This window comes from Hoplias malabaricus, chromosome 3, assembly GCF_029633855.1.
Source record: "Hoplias malabaricus isolate fHopMal1 chromosome 3, fHopMal1.hap1, whole genome shotgun sequence".
In the NCBI taxonomy this organism is placed as follows: Eukaryota; Metazoa; Chordata; class Actinopteri; order Characiformes; family Erythrinidae; genus Hoplias; species Hoplias malabaricus.
Window position 1 is genome coordinate 53067712 of NC_089802.1, and position 26366 is coordinate 53094077.

Genomic DNA, 26366 nt, shown 5'->3' on the forward strand with positions numbered 1-26366 from the left:
TCTCACAGATTAACTGGATTAGTTCACCCAAAACGGTCTCACATTGGTGGTCATCAGAATTTTTATCTATTAAATCAGTATTGTTTCAGTCACAAAAGATTAACATCGGTTGGGGTCTACATGAAACTTATATATATACAGGTATATAACAAGCAAACAAAAAACAGTCTGACACCAGTAAGTCAACATGACACAGCTTGACTGAGTTTGATAAGAGATATTTAATCTTTTAGCAGTAAATCCCTGTGATAAGCTTCGGAAAGCTGAAGAATAATGGTCGACTACTTCAGAGTTTTAGAATGAACAGTGATTGCATGATTATAATTGGCTGAACTTTGCCTAAAAGTCAGCTTAGCTGTTCATCTGTATGAGCAAGGCCATAGATTGTGTCCCAGCACAGTGGACCTGGCTATTCAGACATATCTCACAAATGAATACTATGAATAACATGGCCTAAGGCTTCAAACAGGAGTCTGAAACGTTGTTTCAGTTAGAGTGTGAACCACTGGTTTAATAGCAGTTCTGTCCAATGACAGCTGAGTTAGTGAATTCCAAAGCAATGTCCATTTATTTTAAATGCTTTAACTCAATTTGATTTCAATTTGATCCAGTAACTTCGTGAAGAAAAACTTCCAGCCACTGAACATGAAAACCAAATGGTATTTCACTATCATTGGCCGTTAAAAGAGCATCAGTGGAATGAGTTAAAAAAGGCACAGGGTGCAGTTGCAGATGCTGCTTTAATGACAAAGACACATAGAACTTGAAAGCAAAACAAATGAAGGCTCCCCACAGCGTGGTATACAGATACAATCATCTACACAAAACAGACAAGGACCTAGGACAAACACTGTAGTTCTTAGAGACAATAACCAACACATGGACAAGGCCACATGACAAGAAACGGCGAGGCTTATACCAATCCACAAGACACATAAAGCAAAGCACATAGGTAAAAAAAATATATATTAACTTAAAAAAACTGCCAAAGAATCCTAAAAAAGAGATGGTGACATGGTGAAATTAGAAAGGTTTTATCTTAACAAATTGGATATTTTCAAAACTGCACTTTTCAAATGAACGTTTGCATTCAAAAGTGTGTGTATGGGAGTGAGAGACATCATGTCCCAGGCTGTGCCATGGTTTTTTCTCAGATGGCACACTTGAATACAGATATACCTTCTGGAATAAGAAAACATTCTACTATAGAGGCCTACAGACCTGGCAACTGAAATGCACATCAGATGTAACAGGCTGGCAGGATGATTGTCTTTATGTGTGTGTGTGTGTTCTGAAAAACCTGCTTCAATATACAACTGCCACTGTAAAATGACTATAGTTGATCAGGATATGAAAGCATGCACTGATTGAAAGACTAAATTGTTTAGCAATGTTGTAACAAGTCTCTCCCAACAACTGGGTGTCCCCAGCATTTTAGCTCTTTCAAAAGACCCAGGTGTCCCCAACACACACACACACACACACACACACACACACACACACACACACACACACACACACACTTTGTTTCCCAAAATTCTGGGCCACATTTAGATTTAGAAGTCTGCAGGCAGAGAGACCTAGAATTAGATTTTCTGTTGTCAGGGTGATATTTATAGAAATGTCAAACAACTTGATTTGGAAACAAGATGGCCTCTATTTTTCAAGCCTGCCTGCCAGGGGAACACTTCATGTGCCAATGTGGACCCCTATAGATTTCCTTTACCTTCATCTCAACTGTCGTGTCTATGTATTCTACATCAGCCTGAAGAATTATACTGTATGACTGCAGCTCTGCACTGTTAGGAAATCCAATCAGACTAAACCATTGGCACGATGGGCATTATATTTGAGCTGTGTCTGAAACTCAATGAATTTTAAAAGGGTGGAAATGGTGTTGCTTATACAGTTTGAACTTGCTTAGTATGCAGCAGGAGGCACTGCACAGGTTGAATGTAATGTAGATAAATGTCTGCCTTGTCTGCCTATATAGTTCTGTATGTGTGTGTGTGTGTGTTAGTGCGTATGTGCGTGAGTGAACGCTATGGTACACTACGATATAGTGTACTCAAGGGTAATATAAAGGGCTGACTTGCTGTCCCCTACATCCTGCACAATCTGTTCACGTAATAAGGTCTAGTTAGACATCATTTAGAAACATGTTTTTGAGCAGACTCTGGCAGGCTCTCCTCTTTTAGGGGTGTGTTCACTCTCTCCCTGCAGATAAGAAGCCAACTGAGTTCATTAACTTAAGAGCAGTGACCATTTGAGCAGTATTGTGCATGATCTTTTCACAATAGGCACAAGCTCTTTCTAGGCCTTGTCTGGAAGACAATAAGCTTCTATAAATCACTGAAATTGCCTTTAATAACTGGGCTGAACTGATTGAACCCAACATCACTTTTCAAACATTTGCTGTAGTTTAACATGCACATCTGCCAAATATTTTTGAACTATACTGATACTGTTTCCTTATAATTGCAAGTATCTATTGAACTATGATTAGGACTATGTTTATTAAAGGAACAGTGCTGTGTTAGCTCTTAATTACACACTTTATTACTTATCCCAAATATAACTGACCATTTTGTAAAACTAGAAACATTTGTAAACACACGCATAAACCTTCTCTTGACCTACAAACTGAATCCAGCTCTTCAATAAGGTTACAGAAACTGGTTACAATTATTGAGTATGACTTATTTCAAACTACAGAAATACAACAGTACTTTTACAGTGCAGCTAAGCTATTGTACTGAAAATGCTTCCCCTGTAAATTCAGAATAACTTTTAACTGCTCACAGACCATTCAGGCAAATACATTCAAGATTATCTTAAAGATTGCAGTATGTTTATAAACTTAAATATAATATCTGGAATGATGCATATAAATAAATTAATGGGTACACAATATGTTTTAACTGCATTTTCAAATGACTACAAGTGCATCTCAATATATTAGAATATCATTAAAAGTTTTTTCAATTCAGAAATTCAAAGTCATTATATAGATGCATTACAAATAGAACAATCTATTTCAAGCATTTATTTCTTTTAGCGTTGATTAAAGAATTAAAAGAAGTTTACTGTTACTGATGATTACAGCTTATAGCCAATGAAAACCAAAAAGTCATTATCTCTGAAAATTAGAATATTATACAAGACCAATTTAAAAAATGACTTTTAATACAGAAATGTTGGCCTACCAAAAAGTATGTACAGTATATGCACTCAAAACTTTACAAGGTCGTGGCTCCTTTTTCATGAATTACTGCATCAGTGTGGCGTGGCATGGAGGCGATCAGCCTGTGGCACTGCTGAGGTGTTGAGAAGCCCAGGTTGCTTTGATAGTGGCCTTCAGTTTGTCTGCATTGTTGGGTCTGGTGTCTCTCATCTTCCTCTTGACAATAGTCAATTGACCATAGAGAATCTATGGGGTTTAGCTCAGGCGAGTTTGCTGACCAATCAAGCACAGTAATGCAGTGGTTATTATACCAGGTACTGGTACTTTTGGCAGTGTGCACAGGTGCCATGTCCTGCTGGAAAATGAAATCTGCCTCTTCATAAAGCTTGTCAGCAGAGGGAAGCATGAAGTGCTCCAAAATGTCCTGGTAGATGGTGCTGACTTTGGGCTTGATATAACACAGTGGACCAACACCAGCAGACGAGCAGACAACACAGTTCCCCAAACCATCACTGATTGTGGAAACTTCACACTAGACTCAAACAGCTTGGATTGTGTGCCTCTCCACTCTTCCTCCAGACTCTGGGACCTTGATTTCCAAATTAAATGCAACATTTTCTTTCATCTGAAAGCAAGACTTTGGACCAATGAGCACCTGTCCAATTGTTTTTCTCCTTGGCCCAGGTAAGATGCTTCTGCTGTTGTCTCTGGGTCATGAGTGGTATGACACAAGGAATCCTGGGTACGTCTGGGTGTGGTGGCTCTTGAAGCACTGACTCCAGCAGCAGTCCACTCCTTGTGAATCTCCCAAAAATGTTGAATGGCTTTTTCTTGACAATCCTTTCAAGGCTGTGGTTATCCCTGTTGCTTGTGCTTTTTGGACATCTGTCAAGTCAGCAGTCTTCTGTGTAGCCTACTGAACCAGACTAAGGGACCATTTTAAAGGCTTAGTGAACCTTTGTGCATGTTTTTTGTTGAAATTTTCTGAGATAATGACATTTGGGTTTTCATCGGCTGTGAGCCATTATCATCAACAGAAAAAGAAATAAACTCTTGAAATAAATCACTCTGTTTGTAATGAATGTATATAATATACAAGTTTCACTTTTTGAATTGATTTACTGAAATAAATGAACTGTTTGATGATATTCTAAATGATTGAGATACACCTGTATAATAAAACAGAATTTTTTAACAAATTTTAAGTGCATAGTCACAGAGACCCTGATGCATGTGTACTTGCCTGTCCTTGCAGACCACTGAAACTGGGGTATGTTCCTAAGCTTCTATACCTCTCTCTTGTTCTCTCTTTCCTCTGTATGTGAGCCTTTTGCCTTAATTATTCCTCTAAATGATTCTGAGAGATACAAATCTTCCTCATTACATTATGCCCTACACCACCAGATGTGTAAGTGTTAATTAGCAGATTTGAGAGGGATCAAAACAACTCGACTTCTGTTCATTTGACACTAAATCTTCTTTCTCATTGCGATCAGACCACTTCTGCCATAGTCAACTTTTTCCTGTGTTTTTGAGCCATTTTACCATATTGTGACTTGTCCTAGGTCTGACATTTTAAGTAGAAATCAAAATGCATGCAGCCGTCAAAAATATACAGTACCCGTCAAATGTTTGGTCACACCCACTTAGGGAATATTCCCTTTGTATTGGGCTATTTTCCACATATTATGAATGTACAGTACCAGTCAAAAGTTTGGACATCTTCTCATTCAATGTTTTTGCTTTTTTGTGGTAAATAAAAAAGTGTTAAATAAACCAGAATATGTTTTATATTTTAGACTCTTCAAAGCAACAACCTTTTGTTTTGATTACAGCTTTGCACACTTTTTGTGTCTCTCAATCAGCTTCATGAGGTCATCGCCTGGAATGATTTTCAGTGAACAGCTGTGGCCTTGTCAAGAGTTAAATGTGTTTGAGACCATAACATGTGTTATACAGAGGTAGGGGCTGGTACACAGTTCTATACAGTGAATAGCCCTATTCCACCAATGACTAATGAGGAGATGTGTCCCCAAGTAACCCACATACATTTACAATGTACAGCACTACTGCTCCACTTAATTTCTGCCAAATGTACATGTTTCTGTGTGTCACTGAGTCACTATAGCCACTTGATAAAAGCTAAGGTTATGAATACACATTAGCTGCTAAATCCAACTAAGGCTAATTTGCTGACCTTTGTTGTATGCATATCTGCTCTTTAAATGCTGTTTTTACAGTATTGCAAAATAGGCCTCATTTGAATAGGGAAGTCTTATCCACAACCTCCCTGCAGCCCTTTGAAATAGGTGTTTCCTCTGAAACTGGTGCTAACATTTACCAATTAGAAAAACCGATGTGGGAACTGTGTTTTTCATGACACTTTCAATTCTTAAAAATAAACATGCATTTCTTATCACTGCAGAGCAGTACAGTGAAATTACACACTAGTGCACTAGTGGCCGTGAGAAAACACACACAGAGCAGGGAGCAGTTGGGGTTTAGGTGCCTTGTTCAAGAAAGCGCTCAGAGTTGCACACCAAACCTTCCTCAATGGAGGGGACTGAAATGGTGACCCTTTGGTCCCAAGCCAACTACTCTGACTTTCAGGCCACGGCTGCCCCTATGACTGGCCAAAACACTGAAAAAACTTCCTGTGAAAAAAGCTGTGAAAGAAACTCCTGAGAATTCCTATCACCGGTCTTCCGTCTTAATCTCCCCCGGTTTCTTTCATGCTGTCAGGGTGGTGTGATGAGTAGATTCAGGGAGGCGGACACACTCGCTATAACACAGAATTTTAATAAAGAAATAACAAAACAAACGAACTAGACGAGAAACACGAAATAACATTAACGAGCAGGAAACAGGGCAAGCTAGAGATCACACATTACAAAACACAAACGAACTAAAGGGTCACGAAAGGAGTAAGGGAATGAACGAGGAACCACAAACGAGAAACACTACGAAGAAACGTGAGCGTGAAACAAACACAATGAAACCATGAAACAAACAAAGAGAAGAACAAAATGACCGATGCCAGGAAGTGAGGGAAGAGGGCTTAAATACATGAACTAACTAGACACACCTGACACAGATAACGAGGACAATTACAGAGAGGCGGAACAAGAGGTGGAGCGAGTGAACATAAACAAGTAAACAACGAACAGAGCACATGGAAGAGGAAAACAAAGCAGAAAGTGTCAAGGTGTGACACATGCCTTTCATTCTCTTTTCAAAGCCTCCTCTTTCTGTGCCTCTCTTTAATTCTTCCTATTTCTTTCTCGCTGCTTTGTTTTGGGCTTCAGGCAGTGCAAACTTGGGGATCCAGCCCAGTATGAGAAACCATTACACAAGGAGGTCCAGACCACCCGCCTGTCTGCCGCCCACTATCTGGATTTGGCAGATCCGTTGAACAGACTGTAAGCGGTCATTTTCATGATTCAAATACCATGCATGTGAATATATCCCTGAACTTTTTGTTCATCATTCCCTATCCAACTAAACTACAGCACTGACAAGACGGTTCTCTGTCAAAATCACTTCTAAGACCTCTGTGCTTATGACACTCTGCATGGCCCATAGAGGGTATCCTGCTTAAGGGGATCATTGTTGTGTTTTATTTTATAGATTATACTTTATATAAGAATTCTTACAGATAATATGCCATGACTAAAAATGACAGCAGGGACTTGGAGCTTTTCAGCTTATTATTAAGGCACTTCAGGCTCAGCAGGAGATGCAGTCTTTTGGTGCTCATGTTTGGCTGTTAATTTTTCTGTTAATTATTGGGTCACTGAGGTCTTTTATGTCTTTATACACCTCACTGTGAAATGTTCAGTCTGGTGTTATTCTTATTTTAAAACTTGTTTGTTTTACATACACATACCAAAACCTTAAAATCTTATTACATTTTGTAGACATTTCTTCCAACTGAACTCAAGTTCAAGTTTTAGTTGGTGTATAATCTATTAAAACCAGCAATGAGATGTATTAGATAAATACTAGCAATGTGCAGAATTTTGGTTGCACCACAAACACTTAAGGTGCATTATAACTAATCTCTGTCTACAATCAACTAGCAACTCTTTCTGAAATAAATCCTAGTCACACACGTATGTCATATCCCTAATGCCCAACTGTCAGGATTGTTCAAGTATTGATATATATTTGAAGTATTTTTATATCAGAACACGCATTAGTTAAACAGAAGTAAACAATTACTCAAACATTATGAGCAGTCTGTGTTAATGTATTGCTTTATTTACAGTACTGTTACAGCTCATTCACAGAGAACTTTATTCTTATGAAGCTTCTGTTAAAAAATAAGGGACCATTAATTAAACGATCCAAAATATTAAAAAATAATCTCAACATTTTCCAAATTAAATGTGAGCAGCCAGCTGTTTTCTATATTACACAATGTGGTGGCAATAAATCATTTGAAGATATATAGGTGTTAAATTAAAAAAAAAAACAAATTTTCAAACAATTCAATTTTATTTGAACCTGCTGGTACATGCTATTTGTGAGTCTGTTTTGTATCACTCCTGTATCACACAACGTCTGGTAAGTATTCACATTACACATCCTAAATGCTCCTTCTTGTACAAATAAGTGGTACACCATTTGAACCAGTAACTCTATGTCTGTCAATAAGCCATTACATTTACTAACGTGTGTGATCTTAACCCCTCTGTGCAGTCGTCTTGCATGGCCTTCCTGACCCAGCTGCTAAATACCAATATAAGAATGTTTTTCAAACATTTTCAGACATCCTACGGATCACAAAACACTTTCACACACTCTAACCCTGCTGACCTCACTCACTACATGACAAATAAAAATCAATTATTCAAAACCAGACTGGTAGCAGTCCTCCCATCTAAACACACACACTGCAAACAACACTATGTGGTTAAATTATTCATCCATCTGTGAACTCTGGAGGAGCAGTCTGAGTTGGAGCGAGAGAGCAAGGCACTCTGGAATTTGGCCTACTATGTGTGTCTGAGCCCTGTGATGGACTGGCATCCCATCCAGGGTGTGTTCCTACCTTGCACCCAATGATTCTGTGTGGGAACCATTAACTTAAGGTTGAAGTGGTTATAGAGAAGGAATGAATGAATAAATGAATGCATGAAGGGATGTTTGTTCTCTAAATAAATCTTGATTTGACATGTTTCACGTTTCCAAACTCCTCTGCTGGAAAAAGACAAAAGGGTTGTGCAAAGCAAATGATGGTATTTACCATTTTAGTTATAAATGAACTATCATTGCATTAGTTTTTCCAATCAATTATGGCATGGGGATTAGTTTCCCACTATGTTTATTCTTATTTGCTGTGTCTATTCCTTGTGTTCAGTAACTCCATATTAGAGGTTAGCAGGTCAGGTCACCAGATGGCTGTCAATTGATTAACTGCTCAGACACATGGTCAGATGACAACTGCTTTAATATGCTTATGTAAGGCTATGCATGACTGTTCTCACACAAATGCTGACAGTGCATGCTTGCTTACTATCTAAAAGAGGGTGTGTAAATTCACAGGGTGTATAAAAGACCACTTCACTGTTGCGGTTGAGCACAGAAACAGCACACTCTTAATAAAACAGCCTTCAAATCTCCAGTTCACTTGACTCATCTATGCACAGAAGAAAATTCACAACAATGAATATAATCAGTACTTAATGAAGAGTGACAAACTGCATGTTTCATCATAAAGAGAGCATAAGAAGTCCTGTTTTATTTAATTTTATATATATACACTATTAATATATGCATCAGAGATATCAGAAAGTGTATTAATATTCAATCCTTACACTATATGGATGATCTTTAGAGTTGCGTCACATTACACGAGCCATTATATTGTTTCTTTAAAAACAACAAAGAAACCCAAAGCGATAATAATATTGGATTGCTCCAAAACATCCTTTTGGGATTATTATTTATAAAAGAAAAATGAACCATCAATATAAACCAGCCTGTGTAAATATATATACAGTTTCACTTTGACTATTTGTTGAAGATGATTTAGATTTTAAACATGATTTAGCTAAGAATAGTCTTGTGATGTTTCAAATAATTTAAGACAATCTGTCAGCTGCTGTCTGTGTTTTGGAAACTGTCTGAGAAGCAAATCAACTCAGGAAAACATATGTTGGTGTCTTGGTCCTATGGAAATAAAAATACCAAGAGTCAAAGCTAGAAAAATACAGGAGACACAGACACAAAAACCCAGGACATTAAATGAGGTCCTTTGGGAAAGTGAGGCAATGGTGTCATCTGTGAGATGAGGAGTGCACACCCTCATACACACAAACACACACAGTTACGATGCGCTAGTCAAACAACATTTACGTCAAGTTAACACCACAATGTCTACTGGGGATACCAGAATAGCAGCAAGACAAGAGATGGGGGAGATTCCTCCACAGTATGCAGCAGTGTGTGTGATCCTGAGTCATGCTCCTGTTCCAGAAGGCCATGTCAATTTACCCAAGATACAGCTGTGGTGGTTCAGCGCACATGTAAAAGTATGCAAGTAAAGGTGAGCGTGGGACAGATTTAATTACCTTTGGAGAGATCTAAGCCCCTGTGATCTAAGCCTGGGAGAATTTATTATACAGTAGATTAATGACATACAATAAATATTATGTCATATATAGCCCATCTCATAAACATCTGCTGAAATGTTCTAACTATATAAAGGGTTAAAGCACATGTTTATGTGTATAGTGTAGATACAATTCAGTTGTTCCTAATCTCCTGATAAGGATGGCTACATTTACTATTGTTTTAGAGATGCAATGTATTTTATTTGCTGATGCAATTTGCTTCACATAATTGTACATTACTCTTCAGTTTGTTCATGTGCCTCATAGCCTCACTGGTAAATTACAGAAGCAAATTTCTCATCTCACTGATGCATTGACTAATCAACTATAATAGAGTAAAATACATTTTTAACACTGCTGGCTTGCTGTGATCTTGATGCTTCTCTTCCCTGCTCCCCACTGGTACTTGACTGGGACATACCCACAGAGACCTCACATCTTAATGCCTGTGTGAAGAATATGTGTGTGTGTGTGTGTGTGTGTGTGTGAGCTCACTACAGAACAATCTTTCAAGCACAACCCTTCATGGGGACTTGAATGAGCACGGCCCACTGAGTATCCCTGCCCACGGGAGCTGTAAACGTGTTAAAATGTCGGCATGTTTTTAACAGTGGCGTGCTTTGCCCTCCCCTGTTTAATCGCTACAAATTACACATATTATTACAACACCAGATGTGCAGACAGCTACATGCCTCCTCAAAATCTACACAGAGTTTCCAGACCCACCAGAGACTGTAGCACTACAGCTTGCTGGCCTCCAGTTCAATATGACACACACCTGTTGCACGGCATAAACGGCCTCAGCAGCGTACGCGCTTATCCTCGAGCTGGAGATAATGAGTAGCTATTGTAAAGCAGCCTTAAAGCTGCTATACACCAGCATTACACCTGATTGGACAATTACAGGCCTCAAAGCCAACTATCAGACTAAAAATAAAGGGGAGGAGAGCAAACAAAACAGCAAAATATATTAATAAACCTTGTCTCCCTGACAACACGCTCTCCGCAACACGCCCACACACACTCGGGCGCGCGCACACACACACACACACAGTGGGATTTCGACTGATACCTTGTGTGACTCTCAGGTTTTCACAGCACAACACACATATAGTATTACTTTTTACACTGTAAAATTGTGCATTTGACCAAAGCTGTTTCTAACAATATTATTGTTCAGAATAATGACTGTGGGTAGTTTTGCTGATGTAATTGTATTTTATTTCTGTATGCAAGTAACTAATATTTCTGTTTTCTATCTTTATCATGTTGTTTATATTGGGGTTTCTATGTTTTATCTGTTGTTTTATCCATGTCTTATGTTTTGATTTTACTATATTTTGCAGGACAAGACTTTGGTCTACATTTGTTGTTTCTAAATGTGATTTATGAATAATGATTTTTGCAGAAATTATGAATCAGGTAAATGTGCATTTGATTAAAGTAAGACAGACCACTTTTACTTGAGCCTGACTGTGATTACGACTAGCAGACACTTTACTCATTAACATTTTTCTTTTGTTTTTGCTTGTTTTGTTTTTTTGAGGCTGATGAATCAGAGGTATAAGGGATACCTTGCCTGCTTATCTTTTGTTAAGGGTAAATGAGAGGCATTCATCTCTTGTGCTGTGTCTTTCTCTTGTGTGCCACACACACACACACACACACACACACACACACACAGCAACAGCTGCTAGCTCCCTGTGGTACTACATTTCATTTGACAAAGGAGCAGGAGATTTATGTGGCTCTTTTTTGAGGAGATGATGGTGTTTTCATTGCTTCATGCTGCGAAAACTGTAATTTCATAACCCCCCTCCCTCCCCACCATCCCCTACACCTTCCCTCTTCACCTAAGTGGCACAAACATCTTCAGATAGTGACTGAAGATGATATTGGTTTCTAAGGCAACCGCTTCCACTCAGCATGCACTCCATGCTGAAGCGCTCATGAGTTGTGTGTCTGTGCTGTGTTCTCACGCCTCACGACTTGGTCTGAGGACCACATGTTTACAAGCACAGACACACACACACACACACACACACACACAGAAAAAACACATTCAGGACAAGCACAAAAAACCTTTCATTAAATTCCCATTACTTTTCATTATCTTTTAGATTTTACCACACCAAATATGACTTTTAATAATTTATATTAATAATCTGGTACACCACTGAAGACTTTCAAATGCAGCATTATTTGTTTGAACTTTACACCACTATACAACTGAAATATTTTGTAATGGGAACATTTTATGAATTTTTTTGTGACAGAGAAAAGTTTAAGTGTGGCCCCTTACACTTTAGCGCTAACAATAAAGAGTGTTTTACCACGGTTAACATCATGGCTTTGATTTGGTCACAATCTTGATGTGAAGGAGAGTACTATAGGTCACTGTATGTTCTCCAAAATATTTAAGAAACCAAGCCCTGAATATTGTTTAAAAAAAAAGCCTTTTCTTGTACTGCTAGAGCCTTAAAATCACATCATCAGCTCTGCTTTTGTCAGTGTTTGCCTTAAGAATCTGCATTTCGTTCTGTTCTCTCCACCCTGTAAGGCACTTCACACAGCACCTAGTTCGCCAAATAATATTCAGCTTGTTCTCCACTGTCACAGCTGCTGAGTAAAAAGCTTTCTTAAGGGCTATTACCTGCATTTATGAAAATAGTTCTGAACTTCAGAGAGGTGATCCTCAACAGAGAAGTGTGTCTATGTGCAGACTATGGCCTTTGATTTTGTGCTATAAGCTGCTCTCAACCTCCAGAAAGAGGGACTTAAAATTAATACTGGCTACAGAGACAGAGTGGGAGGACCGATCATATTCATATTTAATAAAGACACCTTTCCCTCGTTGTCTCAATTTATTATCAGAGTAAATGACAACACAAGTTTTCCTGCTCAAACAACTTTTAAAGTGCTTGTAAAGGCGTCTGGCTTTCTGCTGCCACACAGACAGGAAAGACCCACTGATTGTGTCTGAATGCTGCTGATTTCAAGGATATATTCTGCTTACTAACAGCACATTTTGACAGTGTAATTTAATAGTGTCTGTGCAGGGGGGGGGGCTGCTTATAAAGAGACTAAAGAATCTGCCTCTTCCATCATACCTAGTTTAGACTGAGTTAATTTTTATAGAATTTTTTACAGTTTCACTCAGCACTTTTTTCCATCTAAGACACAAACACCAGTGACATGCAACTTGTTTATTCTGCACTGGTCATTGTTGTGGAAAATAATGAACATCTATGTATATGGTGTGCTGTTTTGCTCATGTGTTTGGGAGGCAGTGTATTTTTTTGTGTTCTTTCACAGTAAACCCAGCTGTTGGGTTATCTTTGACCTACATGTGCATTTTCAGTCAATGTACAACCCTGTGCCAACTCAAGCCTGATACCAGAGTGTTTTGGTGCTGACCATTAGTATTTAAGTGAGTCATTTAGTGCTCTAGAGCTATTAAAGGACACTGAGATCTGACTGCAGCCACAGAGTCATTAACATATCGAAGGTGGGCATTTCCCAGGAGATTTTATTTCACAATCAGCTGATGTCATATCCATAAAAACACCTTAGTCAAAGTTCAAAGTGAGGCCAATTCATTTAGCTTACCTGAAAGTCCAGCCCAGTCTCCCAATGAGAAATAAATCATATAGTATTTTGTATGCTACAAACAATAACACACCTAGACTAAAGACTTATGCCTCACATTGTGTCACCTTACCTTTATTCAAAGATATACTGATGATTAGAGACTTAAATTAGAGATTAGATTTATTTCACAAGTAACTTAATATATTAGATTTTCAGTAGATCAAACGTTTACATATAGCCAATTGACTGTATCATTAAAAATTGATGTAATAACTTCTAGAACCTTCTTTCACTGCCCGATTAGTAGTTCCTTATTGTGCCTATGACTATATTGAAGGGCCTGCATTTATAGGCAGTTGCTTACACATAATAATTCAATGGTACAGTCCAATCAAAAGATATCAGGTATGTAAATATATACACCATCCCAGACCCAAAGGCTGCTATGCAAGAAAGACACACTTATTCCAAGACTAGCATTTTTAATAAAGCATTACTAGTACACACATCTAACATTTTGGAGGATTGGGGTCTGGTCAGATTCAACAAAAAATGTAGTGTCTTGCCATAATGATCAGCCATGTATGGAAGTAAATTTGTGAAGCTACTATGAAGTATGGGGATGGTACCTTGATGCGAAAGGGCTTTTTTTTATCTCCTTTACACACACACACACTCACTCACACACACACACACAGATGGACTTTTGACCAGACATACAACATTAGTTCTTCATTTTTCACTTCCACCCCAACACATACGCGCGCACACACACACACACACACACACACACACACACACACACACACGCAGCTCCTGCTCTCAAAGCAAGCCTCATTGCCATGGCAGCAAGCTATTTATACACTATATCACACAATCAGACCTCAATGGAGTGACTAAAGGTGCACAAAAAAATGAAACGCCAGTGTGTCAATCAATACAGGCATCGCTTTAGTTAACGAGTCAGACTAATCAGCAGTGAACATGGCAAATAGGTCTGACACCATGTCACTGTATCACCTCCATCAATCAGTAACTCCAGACACCTCCAATTCCAGCAGGACCACAAGCAGGCTAAACGTCAGGCTCTGTGGAATCAGCTCCAAACTCCGGCTTGTCTCCAATGCCTTCCTCACTATGTTACGTTACTCTGAAATACAGCTGTAGACAGTAGTGGACATCTTTGTTCAGCACATGTAAGCAGTTCTGTCCATCGCCCTTGAATACATTTTAGCATCTTGTGATGTAATCGCAGATAATAATTTGTAATAATACAAATAAAATAACCTAGATCACTGTGCCAAAAACAAAAGATCATCGATCATAAAATTATAAATAAACACAATCAGCAAACCTAGCAGGATAAAAAAGCAGCTGTTTCTCATCCAAATATTTGGCCTGTTTCAAAAGCTCAGCTTTAATACATCCTTCAAATCTTGGCATTAAAGAACAAACATCTTTTAAGTGTAGCTTGGGACCTGAACTAGGGTAAAATAGTTGAAATTTAAAAAAGCCTTTTGTGTGGTCATGCTCAGTTATTACAATCCTCCTTCGACACAGCAGGAGCCATTTACAGAAATTAACTAAACACAATGGAAAAAGTGTGGCGCAACATATGTGCAGTTTTAAGTGAACATGTGTGTGTTAATGTGTTTGTTTTCATACATTTTCTGAACACAAGTGTTTTAATTTTGTAGGAAAGTCAGAGGTAAGATCAGACAAAAACATTTCTTTTTTTACATTTAAGGTTATGGTTAGGATTAGGTTGATTTTAAGGCTTTGAAATCTCCCTGTGGTGTGTGTAATTGATATATGTTTGACCCTAATTTGTGACAAGGCTTATAAACAAACATGTGTGGGTGCACATGTGTGTGTGCATACGTGCTTTTGTGGCCATGTGACAGACTTGAAAGGTTGGCATGACACTATTAAACTTTAGAGCCTAGTAAAATTACAATAACATGCTCTCTTGCTCACACAGGAAATGGTGGACCATGCAGTGGGCAGGTACCGCTCACAGCTAAGAGTAACCTTCGGTGGCACTGTGAAGGTTAAAAGCTGCTCAGTGCACGGTTATGCAGAATACTGGCCATTTGTTTTTGCACAAAATAACATTTGGGATATGCCAGATTATTTACAGTGAATATTTCACTTTATGTTTATCATTCTAAGCTAATACACGTACTAACGAACCACAGCATTGTTTTAAATCACCAAAACTGAGGGAAATAACAAAACTAGTGTTGCTTTTCTGCCTTAGAATTCTTTAACGCTTTATTGACTACCCAAAATCCCAAACCGTCCCAAACCGGACGCGTAGGGAATTATTTGTAAACCTGGAATTAAGCCTTGTGCTGGGACACACAGCATTCTGATGAAAGGAAAACATGGCCTAGGACTAGGAAAAAATTCAAATGAGCAGTCTGTAAACTCTGAGTGGAGTATTTTAGATTCTGCCAGTGTGCCAATGTGAATGGGACTATAAATCAACTAGTCTTTTGTACAATTCATTAGAGGCTTCCTGCTCAACAAATACTGTTTTAAATAGTTGGATTTGGACGGTTCTTTATGCACAACACCAAGCCATTGTCAGGTTTGGGTTCGTTTTCTAAAGAGTGATCTTTGGCAGGTTCAAATCACATCTTACTGCTGTGAGCAAAAGAAGGGTCCAGACATGAATCTCATCCCCGTACACATCTCTGCAGCTCATGGAAACTTCACTTTTTTACTGTATCTTAGACTTAAAAACACTGCCAGAAGATCGTGTAGTGTCCAATTTTGAACAATGGTTTAAAAAAATGTAAAGATTCACCAACAAAAAAGAGTGAAAGACAGTCTGTGTTTATGTTTTCATAGCAATATTTAATACTGTCTTCTTTTCTTGTCACTCTCAAATGTTAAACTGTCTCACAGAATAATCATCATACGGGCTGGTGTAATCCCTTCTTCACAAGCTTTGCCTGATATGATTGCTGTTCTGTGCTGCGCTGAGCCAAATGCTCTCTCTCTCTCTCTCTCTCTCTCTTTCACACACACACACACACACACACACACACACACATGCACACACACACACACACATGCACACACACACACAGTGTCACTGACACTAAGTGTAATGTAATCCTAATTTGTGTCTCTAAAGGCAGCTAATCCTTTGTACTGAAATAACTAATCTGAAAAGAGCAAGTGCCATTCTTAGGCTGGCAAATCCTGTTAGCGCCGACTTGATTACCTTCCTCGGCTAAAGACCTCCCTCAGGACTTCCTGCGTGAGTCCTGTAAGTTATGTCGCAGGGCTGACCTCATAACAAGGTCAAACACTGCCTGTGCAATTCATTTCCTTTAGCACAGGGTTTGTTATGTTATGCTGAGAGGGTCAAAAAAAATAATGTGATTGTGCTGAATAATTCATTTTCCAAATAACATTCCACATGTGCAAGTTTTCATGCTGTTGTAACCAATAAATCAATATGATCATCGAGAGAGTAAGACTAGGAATTATGAAATGGTACATAAAAAAATACTGTTCTTGTGTTTTGAGTGTATAACTGATACATTACCATTTTCTTGTTTTTCCAACATGTTTATAGCATTAGGAAAGCACTCCTTTAGAAAAAACTGATACCAAGTAATGGCAAGTTTCCCAGCTAAAAAAAGATATAATATATAGTACACATGCATTTAAAGTCAATGTCGGCGCTTCTGGGGAAATGCAATTCTCTCTGGCCTGTTTACGTTCAGAAGCTCCACGTCTTTTAAGGTGTTTGCGTGAAAAAATGACTGTTGTTTGTGCATGGCTTAAGTTTAACTTGACTTTAAGTTTTTATTTACTCTTTGAGTTATCACAGAAATTAATTTGTAACTCTTTATTCTTAATTTTGACCCCCACAGGCTTCCACAATGTGATCACTAGTCTTCCTGTGGTCCACACGAGGGCAATATCAAAAACATATTGCAAGCAATCAATTACAAAATCCTATGTTGGAAAACAAAACAACCAAATCTCAAAAGTAAAATCAAATGCTCAAACACATAAACAAGCAACTAGATTTGTATAGTTTTGTAGCAAATTTTGTCTGTGTTTACTTTTATGCAGAGCTCTGTGAATTGGAGACAGTTCCAGCTTAAGTAATCTGAAACAGCAAAAATAAGTCAATATGACCCACCTATGGTGGACGAATAAAGTAGTATCCTTATTTCTTTTCATGATTTCCAACGTTTAGAATCCCTCCAATAACTAAGCACATCTAGGAAGCCTAGCATATTGGACCTTGTTTTTTTTTTACCCATTAAAAATTGCACTACGGCATCATACATCATACAGACTTGTGTCCAGAACACAAACAGACAGAAGAGTTAGAAAAAGTTGAGGAATGTGATCTTTAAAGCATTCAATCATTCGTTGTCTCTACCCGCAATATTTAGAGACAATTTATGCATATATGTATATCATCGTCTTCAAATCGTCATGGCTTTTGTTGCACAAAGTACTCTGTAGTTCACTTAGACCATATTAATGACACAGTGATATGTGAAGCATACTTAACTGGGCTTTAGTAAAGCGGCAGTGGTGCAGCAGTTAATGGCACCACACTGCTAATCAGAATCCCTGGGAGAGCAACAAGAAACATCAAGGACAGTCTAATCAGGACCTTTCAATCGGCATTGACACTTTGTGGTGTGCCTTGCATCTCTGTTTGGGTCATGTCATAATGTAAAGCACTGTACAGAGTTCTACCAGAGGGAGTTGTATGGATAATATTGCTGGAAGAGTGATTCTCTTTCAAGTTTTACGCTTTAGAGGTCTTGACCTGACCAAAGCTAGTCTTTATCTTTGTCCTTCATTCCTCTACTTCATCATCTGTGTGAAACAAGAGCCATAATACAGCGAGTTTATGACACATAACAAACAGCATTCCTAAGAGAAATGTTATGGATGTTACTTACACAACATGGCACTGACAAAGTACACTGTAATAACAGTTTCAATGCTATGTGAGGGCATCATTGTCAGGACGCCTACTTTTTATTAAGATAATATAATAATTAAAATAATATAATAATCTCACTACACTTTTCTGAAAGTGTTATGAGGACTGTCATTCTTCCAAGGCACTATACAAAAGCGTGGATCATAAAAAACACAGACTTAGCTCGTAAAAATTAACTGGCAGAGTACAGTAACTGGACTAACAATTGCAAGCGAATGGACCACATCTTATTTATTAAGTCATTCGAATGTAATGCCATATGATGATATGCCTCCCAGCCTTGTATGTGACATTTTTGTCATATTTGTAACATGTTTGATACACCATACATGATATTCAATCACTTATGTCCATTTACCTAGAACCCAACAATATTGTGTCTGTCAATTAAATGCATGCAGTTGTCTCTATGGTCATGGCGCCACTGTGTATGGACAAGGGAATCCTTTTTTTCTAAAGAACAGCCGGAACCAGGTTTGAGAGCTAGCTCATGTGTTCTTCTTCATGTTTACTGCAGTAAATTGGACAGGGTTACCATTAAGACAGACTGTTCTCATGTGGTAATATGCTCACTGGCCATTAAGGGAGGTTGGGACCAGGTGTGGTCCTGTGTCTACACCAGGTGTGGTCCAGTCTGCTTGCAATGTGTAGCACAAAGCTAATCAACAGACTGAATATAATAAACACAAATTAAAAAAATATATACATATGAGAATTTATACAATCACATAACCCACACTGATACTGATATTGGTCATAAGGGCTGTATAAAATAAGGCTACTATATGCCATATGAGCACTGGATTTAGAAAGCTCTACAAGATCTGCATTTCCTCTTACAACCTAATGGACAGTATAACTGTATTCCTCATACACAGATGAGTTGTAAGCTCTCTGATAGCTTGCCAATCAATACTGCTGGCCCTCAACATCTGCTGACTCAAAATGCACCAAAAGCAGCTTCCAGTCATAGGTTAATGTCAGGAAGGCATCTACTATTATTCCCTCCAGTAAACTGAAGACTGAAGAGTCAGGCTCAGTCCGTAACAGCTTTACACCAGGTTAGAGACAACAATGCCAGTACAGTAAGCTAGAGGCTTAGGATAAATAATGTTTTAGTCTGAATTTCAGACATCTTTATTGTGCTGCTGCTTTAATAAAAGCCACACCACTAACAGTATGAACTCAGGATTACACCCATGACTATGACTATGTAGCCCATGGACATCTGATGTTTAAAGCAAACCCAACAACATTTAGCATGTAAAAGTCTATAATATTTTAATACATGAATGGGTATATATTAGGGATGCACTGATTTGGGGTATTTTTATATGTCTCTGCTGACTCCAATGTGTATACATAGATCATTATAACATGTAAAAAAAGGGAATCGTCAGTGCAGGCTGAATGAGTTAACAGCAGTGGGATATCTCTCTGAGCAGGGTGAACAAGTTTTAGCGTCACCCATGTACCTCACGGAGGGGGCATAGCAAGGTGTAATTGCACGAGTATTGCTTGCGGAGAGAGATCAACAAGGTTTATTTCCACAGGGTCCTGGCATTGTGAGGTTTTATGGTCCTGGCATTGTGAGATTTTATCAAACCAGTGTTGCTTTAGCTTTAAATGCCCTGTGGTAGCCAATAGAGGGGACATAGGGAGGTTAAATAGCAAGTGGAGCGAATTAAACAAGTCATATCACCCAACCCTTCCCTTCACTACACATTTTGTTTACTCTACTCCCAACAAATGTGATCACAGTGTTCAGCTCGTTTAGCTTATACTGGGTCAAAGTTAATATGTTGGTACAAGCAAAATGGGAGAATACCTATTTTCCCAGAGTCCTAGGTTCCCAGGTTCCTGGTGATTAGCTTTATTTTTATCATTTTTTTCTCAATTATAAAATAAATAAATAAAATGTTACCCTAGTGATCAATCCAGGTTAAATCTGACCCAGCAGAGAAAATCTGGGCAAACTATGTGGATAGATTTTTATCCAAACATTACTTAAATACTTAATTAATTTCTAATTTAATTTGTTCTGTTGTCCTGCTCTGTGTTGCTCCACAATTGTCACAAAATGTTTTTTAAAAGGCCACTTAAAAATGCATATACTTCATATTTGTATTTGGTACTAATTTACATATATAACTACTCTGCCAGGCATACAGAAAAAGCCTTGTGACTTTCCTTAGGAAGGTTCATATGAAAAACAATGTTTATTTTGGTCCCATGTAAAAGACTGATTCCTTACGACTGTGATATTGTTGAGGACTGTGTGACAAAAACTTTGCAACCGATCTATGAACTTTTTTCACCTATGAACATGAGGTTTTGCATAAGTGAACCACATTTTATTGTGGGGGACAACTCAGATATAAAGGGCCCTCATTACCTCTGCAGTGTAAAGAAGACAAGGGGCTGATTTCAGCACCACGGACAGAGCCACTCTCACGAAGCAACAAATGACAGACCTACACACTTCCATGTAACCCACCACTATGTTTATCACAGCAAGACTCGTGCAGCACCCCACAAACAAAACCTGACAAAGTTGTTCACCATATACAATGTGATGCACATCACAGAGGAAATACATTAGTGATAAACAGAATGAAGAAAAGTGCACTTACCATGTTGACCTCAGACACCATGTCTATGCTCGCAACGTCAATACTCATCCCAACCGCAACCGGTGCACCTTGAAGCAGGAAAGAGAACTATTACTGGGGGTGGGTAATATGGCAATATTTTAGAGTTAATGTGATAAATACAGATTGATTGTAACTGGACCAAAATAGGTCCATTTTGGCCAGTGTATTAAGCAAATGACTTATTTTTACCACACTGCCCAGCCCTACATAACAGCACCACCCTGAGCAACATGTACTGTTCCAGTATGACAGGAGCAGCTCACAAGTTCCCCCATACCCAAAAAGTAATCACAGATCTAAGGCTGAGCCCTAAACATACCTCCGAAGTCAGGTCGAAGACGAATGTCGTACCCTTTCAACAGCTTGTCCACTGTCTCTTTGACAAAAGACATATTGCCAGGTTCGTTGGCGCTGGAACGGAACACACACACATACACACAAAACAAAAACAAGTACAAAAACGTTTGTCTCATTTCTCAAAAAACAAAACAAAACGGCACTTCTAAGCTGAACCAGTCTCCAACTGCTCTTACCTCTGAGCACAGCACACCACAGCCACAAGCACCGGCACTGAGAGAACACCAAACAGCCTTCGCCTCGGTGCCCCAACCATTCCTTACTCTTTCTGACGAGGAATCAGTGAGTGAACGGACGTAGTGAGGCTTCCTCCGTGTGTGCTCCGCCCGGCTACAGGTCTCCTCCGCTCAGCGCTACTCCATCACCGCCTCTCTACTGATGAATTCATGTTGGACTCCGCTAGCGCCGGGATGGGGGGAGAGAAGTGCTCGCACTCCGCGGCTTTTCGCTCTTCTCAGGAAACGTTGCGTTGCTGTTCGTGAGCTGCCTCGCATCGTGCCCACAGACCCTACACACACCCGCCGTGAAGGAGCCGGGGTTTAGGGCTCAGCCAAAGCTCCATCCTTCGCTTCTCACACCTGGCAGCGGTGGCGTTCTCCAAACACCAGCAAAACCCTGCAACACCGCTATTTGAGTCCTGAGAGTAGCTCTACTCTGTTGTTTTCTTTCAGGCTGGCACTGAAATCGTACAGGTCGTTCAGTTAGGGGGAGCGTGCGCGCACCAGAGACACCCTAAAATGCGCGGGAAACAGAAAAACAACGACGAAGAAAAAGACGCAAAACAGGAATATAACCATGTACTGTGAATGAAATCCTCCAACTCCAAAGGCTTCTTACTGACCGATAACGACACTAAGGGGAGGTGTGGGCTCCACACTGCCCACACTTTGAGGAAACTCACGCCATTAAGACATCGCCTCAAACCGAGGCGCGTTCACGTGACTCGACGGTTGACTAGCAACGGCGGCGCGCGCTCCGCTTTTCAACGTTTTTTTTCTCTCGATGATAAATGAACCTATGGCGTATCTTTAAATGACACCAGAGTCTATAATGTTACGATAGAGTCCACTACATGCAGGCTACATGTTATTTAAAACTCTGCCACTCTGTTGCGTCATTTCTTTCAAAAGGAGCAGTGGGAAAGAGAGTAAGTGGGCAGTGTTAGCAAAGCCCACGCTTACAGTGTTTGAATTGACTTAATTTAAATATGCCTGGTGGTGCCATACCGCAACGTGGCCTACAGGAATAAACAACACTTCAACACTTACGAAAAGAAATTAGTTGATATAATTTTAAATGATTTACATAAGTATGCGTTGTTCAGAATATGTAATCATTAGCAGTAACTATATTTAGACAAATATACATTCTAAAATATTCTGTAATTTTACAGAAAATTACTGTACATATTTACAGTAAAAACCTTTCATGAACTACAGTGTGTTATTGTATTTTACTGTGAATTCTGGAAGCTTACATCTATAACAAAGAAAAATTAGAAAAGCTATCATCATTATCTCAGATTACACCACACTAACACCACCTAAACTGTAAACCCATTAGAAAGAATTAGAAATTAAATAGAAAGTAAGATTGTAACCATGCAGTAGATGATATGCCTCTGACATATATAAAGTTATAAAATTCACTTATTTGTTTCTTACTCAAAGTTCAACCTTTCAGGATGCAGAGATTCTGAATAAACACAAACACTGGGGAGTTTGTGTTGATGTGACAACCGTAGCTCCCTAGAATGGTCTATGTTGCCTTTAAGGCTTATAAATCAAAATGATGTATGATGGGGTACCCTCGATAATGCCTTTCAAAAGGCACTCAGGACTGAAACAATCATTATAACTGCAGTGTCAATATGAGGGTAGAGGTGGATATTGGTAAATGCATTGAATTTTTGTGACATCAGTAATACCAATGCACTCCTAAAAGGGCTGATTAAGCAGCTTAATTTCCAAATTGGCATGGTATGGACTGAGGAGAGAATGGCATATTTCTGAATCTAGCGTTCACACACTACATCAAACTCTACAATGTAGGCCTTTTAAAGGCCTTCTTAGTAGGGTCAGTAGTAACACGCCTTGATGGATCAGCTTGTGTGAGACTAACAGTAAACTTAACTTGAGAGACAATATGTTTTTGCACTGGAGCCCATATGATTTTTTTGGCCTGAGCTTTCTGTTGTGTGCTTAACTGTTTCTGTTCATCGGAGTGGAGTACATTCCAAACTACTAGATCTCTCGACTTGGCTTGCAGACATACATATCAGTCAAATCTCATGTGAAAAGGCAGCAGTGGAGGACTGGCTCAGAGATTACACACACACTGAGCAGAGACTTGACGTCTTATCTCTTAACTTCATCTTTTACAATTCACTGATTATGGAAGGTAGACAGTTTAAGAGCTGATCCCTCAAACTCCAGAGCATTGAATCTGTGGCAGCTTTCATCGGAACTGTCATGACTGCTAAGTACTAGCACTTCCCCCTCCATTTGAATGTTATGGATACAGGTACTCTCTGTCTCTCTCCTTCTCTCTCTCTCTCTCTCTCTCTCTCTCTCTCTCTCTCTCTCTCTGAAGAGAGATGGAAACCACAGAGCCTGTGGGATGGTTTCAAATGCTGGTGCTTTAGGTAGTCATTAAAGCGCCTGTAATGGTACGTACACACACACACATACTCACACACACACAAATGATAAATAGATCATCATGCTGCACACAAGGGAGAGAAATAAGGATCCTTTAATGACACTTTGTGTGATGAAACCAATATGATCTATCACTTGTCTTCACTTGCTCTCTCCATCAATGGATATTAAGCTTTTTCCAGGGGCCTCCAGACAGATCTTATAATCCATAATCAGATTTTTGGTGAGGCCTGACAGTCTGCAGGAGATTAAGCCTTACTGAAATGGCTGCTACAGGGCTTTACAAAACTTATCACCAACCTGATAAAACAATCTCATTAAGTTGATCTGTTTTCATTAGTGTGGCACATCCTGGTCAGAGTGTATGGGGAGGCTGCGGACAAGAGCCCTTTGTGGACTGGACACAAACTCAGACAGCACTGTCAGTCTGTCTGGGGCCGTCTCATATCCCCTCTGCTCCATTAGATCAGGAGCGAGGCGTGGGCGCGGTATTATTGCACCCTAATGGTTTCAGAGGCACACTCCGGAAGTATGGGCCAAGGGGTTCTGCTTCTCGGCACAGCTCCACAGCCGAGAGACAGTCTTCAAGGAGGCTCGTGCGAGACAGTGAAGTCTGGGAAAGAATATTCCAAGACTTCCGACTGAGATTGAGGACTATTTTAGGAAGATGATAGGGTTAAAGAATTGAGTGTCTTCAATGGATGTAAACTACTGACTCAGGAGACACTACAGTCTTACAAAATAAAGGTCTCGCAAAGGGCTAAAAATAACCACCTGTGCATAGTTCGATAGCTTAGGAGGTGTTGCGGGCATTTGTTTTGAAATGTTGCCTTTGCATTATTTTTAATTAAATATAGGGTATACATAGGGTGCAATAATCACGATATATCTTGTTATATCTTAGCGAAAGGTTGGCTTCTTTTATTATCAGTCATTTGACATAATAATCCGAGTAATCCGCCTTCATACTTAGTTCATACTTGGTTTTAAGCATGATAGTGGGGCAAATATGGTGCTAAATAAAGGCAAACAAATTCGTAAACTGCCACTTGCATTTTTCCACACACATATGGAAGCAGTTCTTCTGCTCCTTAAAGTATTGATGTATAAAAAAGCAGTCCTTTCAAAGAGGGAAAAGCAGGTGTTGGGTGCTCTCTCTGCAGCACATACCCACACACGCCCACGACTCATCATCCAAACAAAGCAGCCCACTCGCGCACCATGATCCGTCTGAAAAAGCAAAGGTTCCTGGGAGTGTGGGCTGAGCAAATGGCACCAAGTCACAGTCATACAGCGAGCCAAATGCTGTTAAAGCATTTAAAGCGATGGTAGTCAACCAAATAGGCTGTGGGTGGACTCAAGGCCTTTAGTACCATCTCTGTCTCCAAGGCCAACGTCTCCAGGTCCAACGAGGGCTTTGATCTGAATGGCCTCCATTGGGCCTCCAGATCCGGCGGCAGAACACATCAGACATGCTTATACAGCATTTTGCGTCACTATATTTGATTCCTCCCACGAGGTGTATGCAGCGTTACTATCTATGCTGCCTCTAATCCACCGAAGGGGAAAAGTAGTACAACATCACTGGGGGAGAATGAAAACATGATTGTGCTGGCTTCCCCTGAAAAGGTTTTGCTTTCCATTTATGTCAAGTTGCAGATGCTGCAGATACTTTCCCAGATTGAATGGACACAGATAAATAGATCCTGTGGATGAAGCGAATATTGTGTGCTGCTGAATGAATAATGCATGTATGCTGCTGACACTGGAGTCCTGATTTGTTTTAGATTGAGACGGGCTTGCTCCAAGTCTGCTGCAATAGCTATTGAAACTTTAAGGGATTCAGGCGGCTGTGAAAAGCTAAGCACATGGCTGTGCACCAGCAGTACAGGAGACTGGTTCAGCGAATACAGTAACTCACATGTTTCATTTACTTTATTCACACCACACATTTCTACATATGATGATTAAGATTGTTTGCTTACCTTGTGTCATAGATTGCAAAAAGTTTTTTATTTCCATCAACAGCGTTCCTGAAAAACACAAAGAAATGGGGAATTACTTTTTACCTTTTATGACAGTGTGCAACACATCTTGCCATTCTTTCATGCTCGTGTGTACCTACCTTTCACCTAATTAGCTCATTTGATGAACATGTGGGCTTATAATTTAATGACTGCTGGTGTCTGTGAAGGATTTCCTGCCACTGTGAGGTTGAAGGAGCAACAGTCATTTCTAATATAAATGAAAACATTTACAGTTTTCGGGATTGATTTGTGGTTGTGGAGAACCAAACTGTTATATTGGCCC

At 39.4% G+C, this 26366-nt stretch overlaps 1 protein-coding gene across 3 annotated transcripts in view; it reads right to left on the minus strand.

Annotated features, from left to right (window-relative positions):
* Window positions 1-26052, minus strand: part of gabrb3 (gamma-aminobutyric acid type A receptor subunit beta3) — a 56691-nt gene extending 30639 nt beyond the window's left edge. For 2 of the 3 annotated variants that reach the window (XM_066666315.1, XM_066666314.1), the window contains exons 1-3: window positions 21573-22364; window positions 21359-21450; window positions 21019-21086 (exon numbers count right to left, since the gene is read on the minus strand). In XM_066666315.1, coding sequence (XP_066522412.1) covers window positions 21019-21086; window positions 21359-21450; window positions 21573-21652 — 240 coding nt within the window. In that variant the 5' untranslated portion in view covers window positions 21653-22364. Of the gene's footprint in view, window positions 1-21018; window positions 21087-21358; window positions 21451-21572; window positions 22365-26041 lie in introns of those variants that run through there. The other variant, XM_066666316.1, reaches the window with a different exon arrangement.
* Between the last annotated feature and the right edge of the window lie 314 nt (window positions 26053-26366).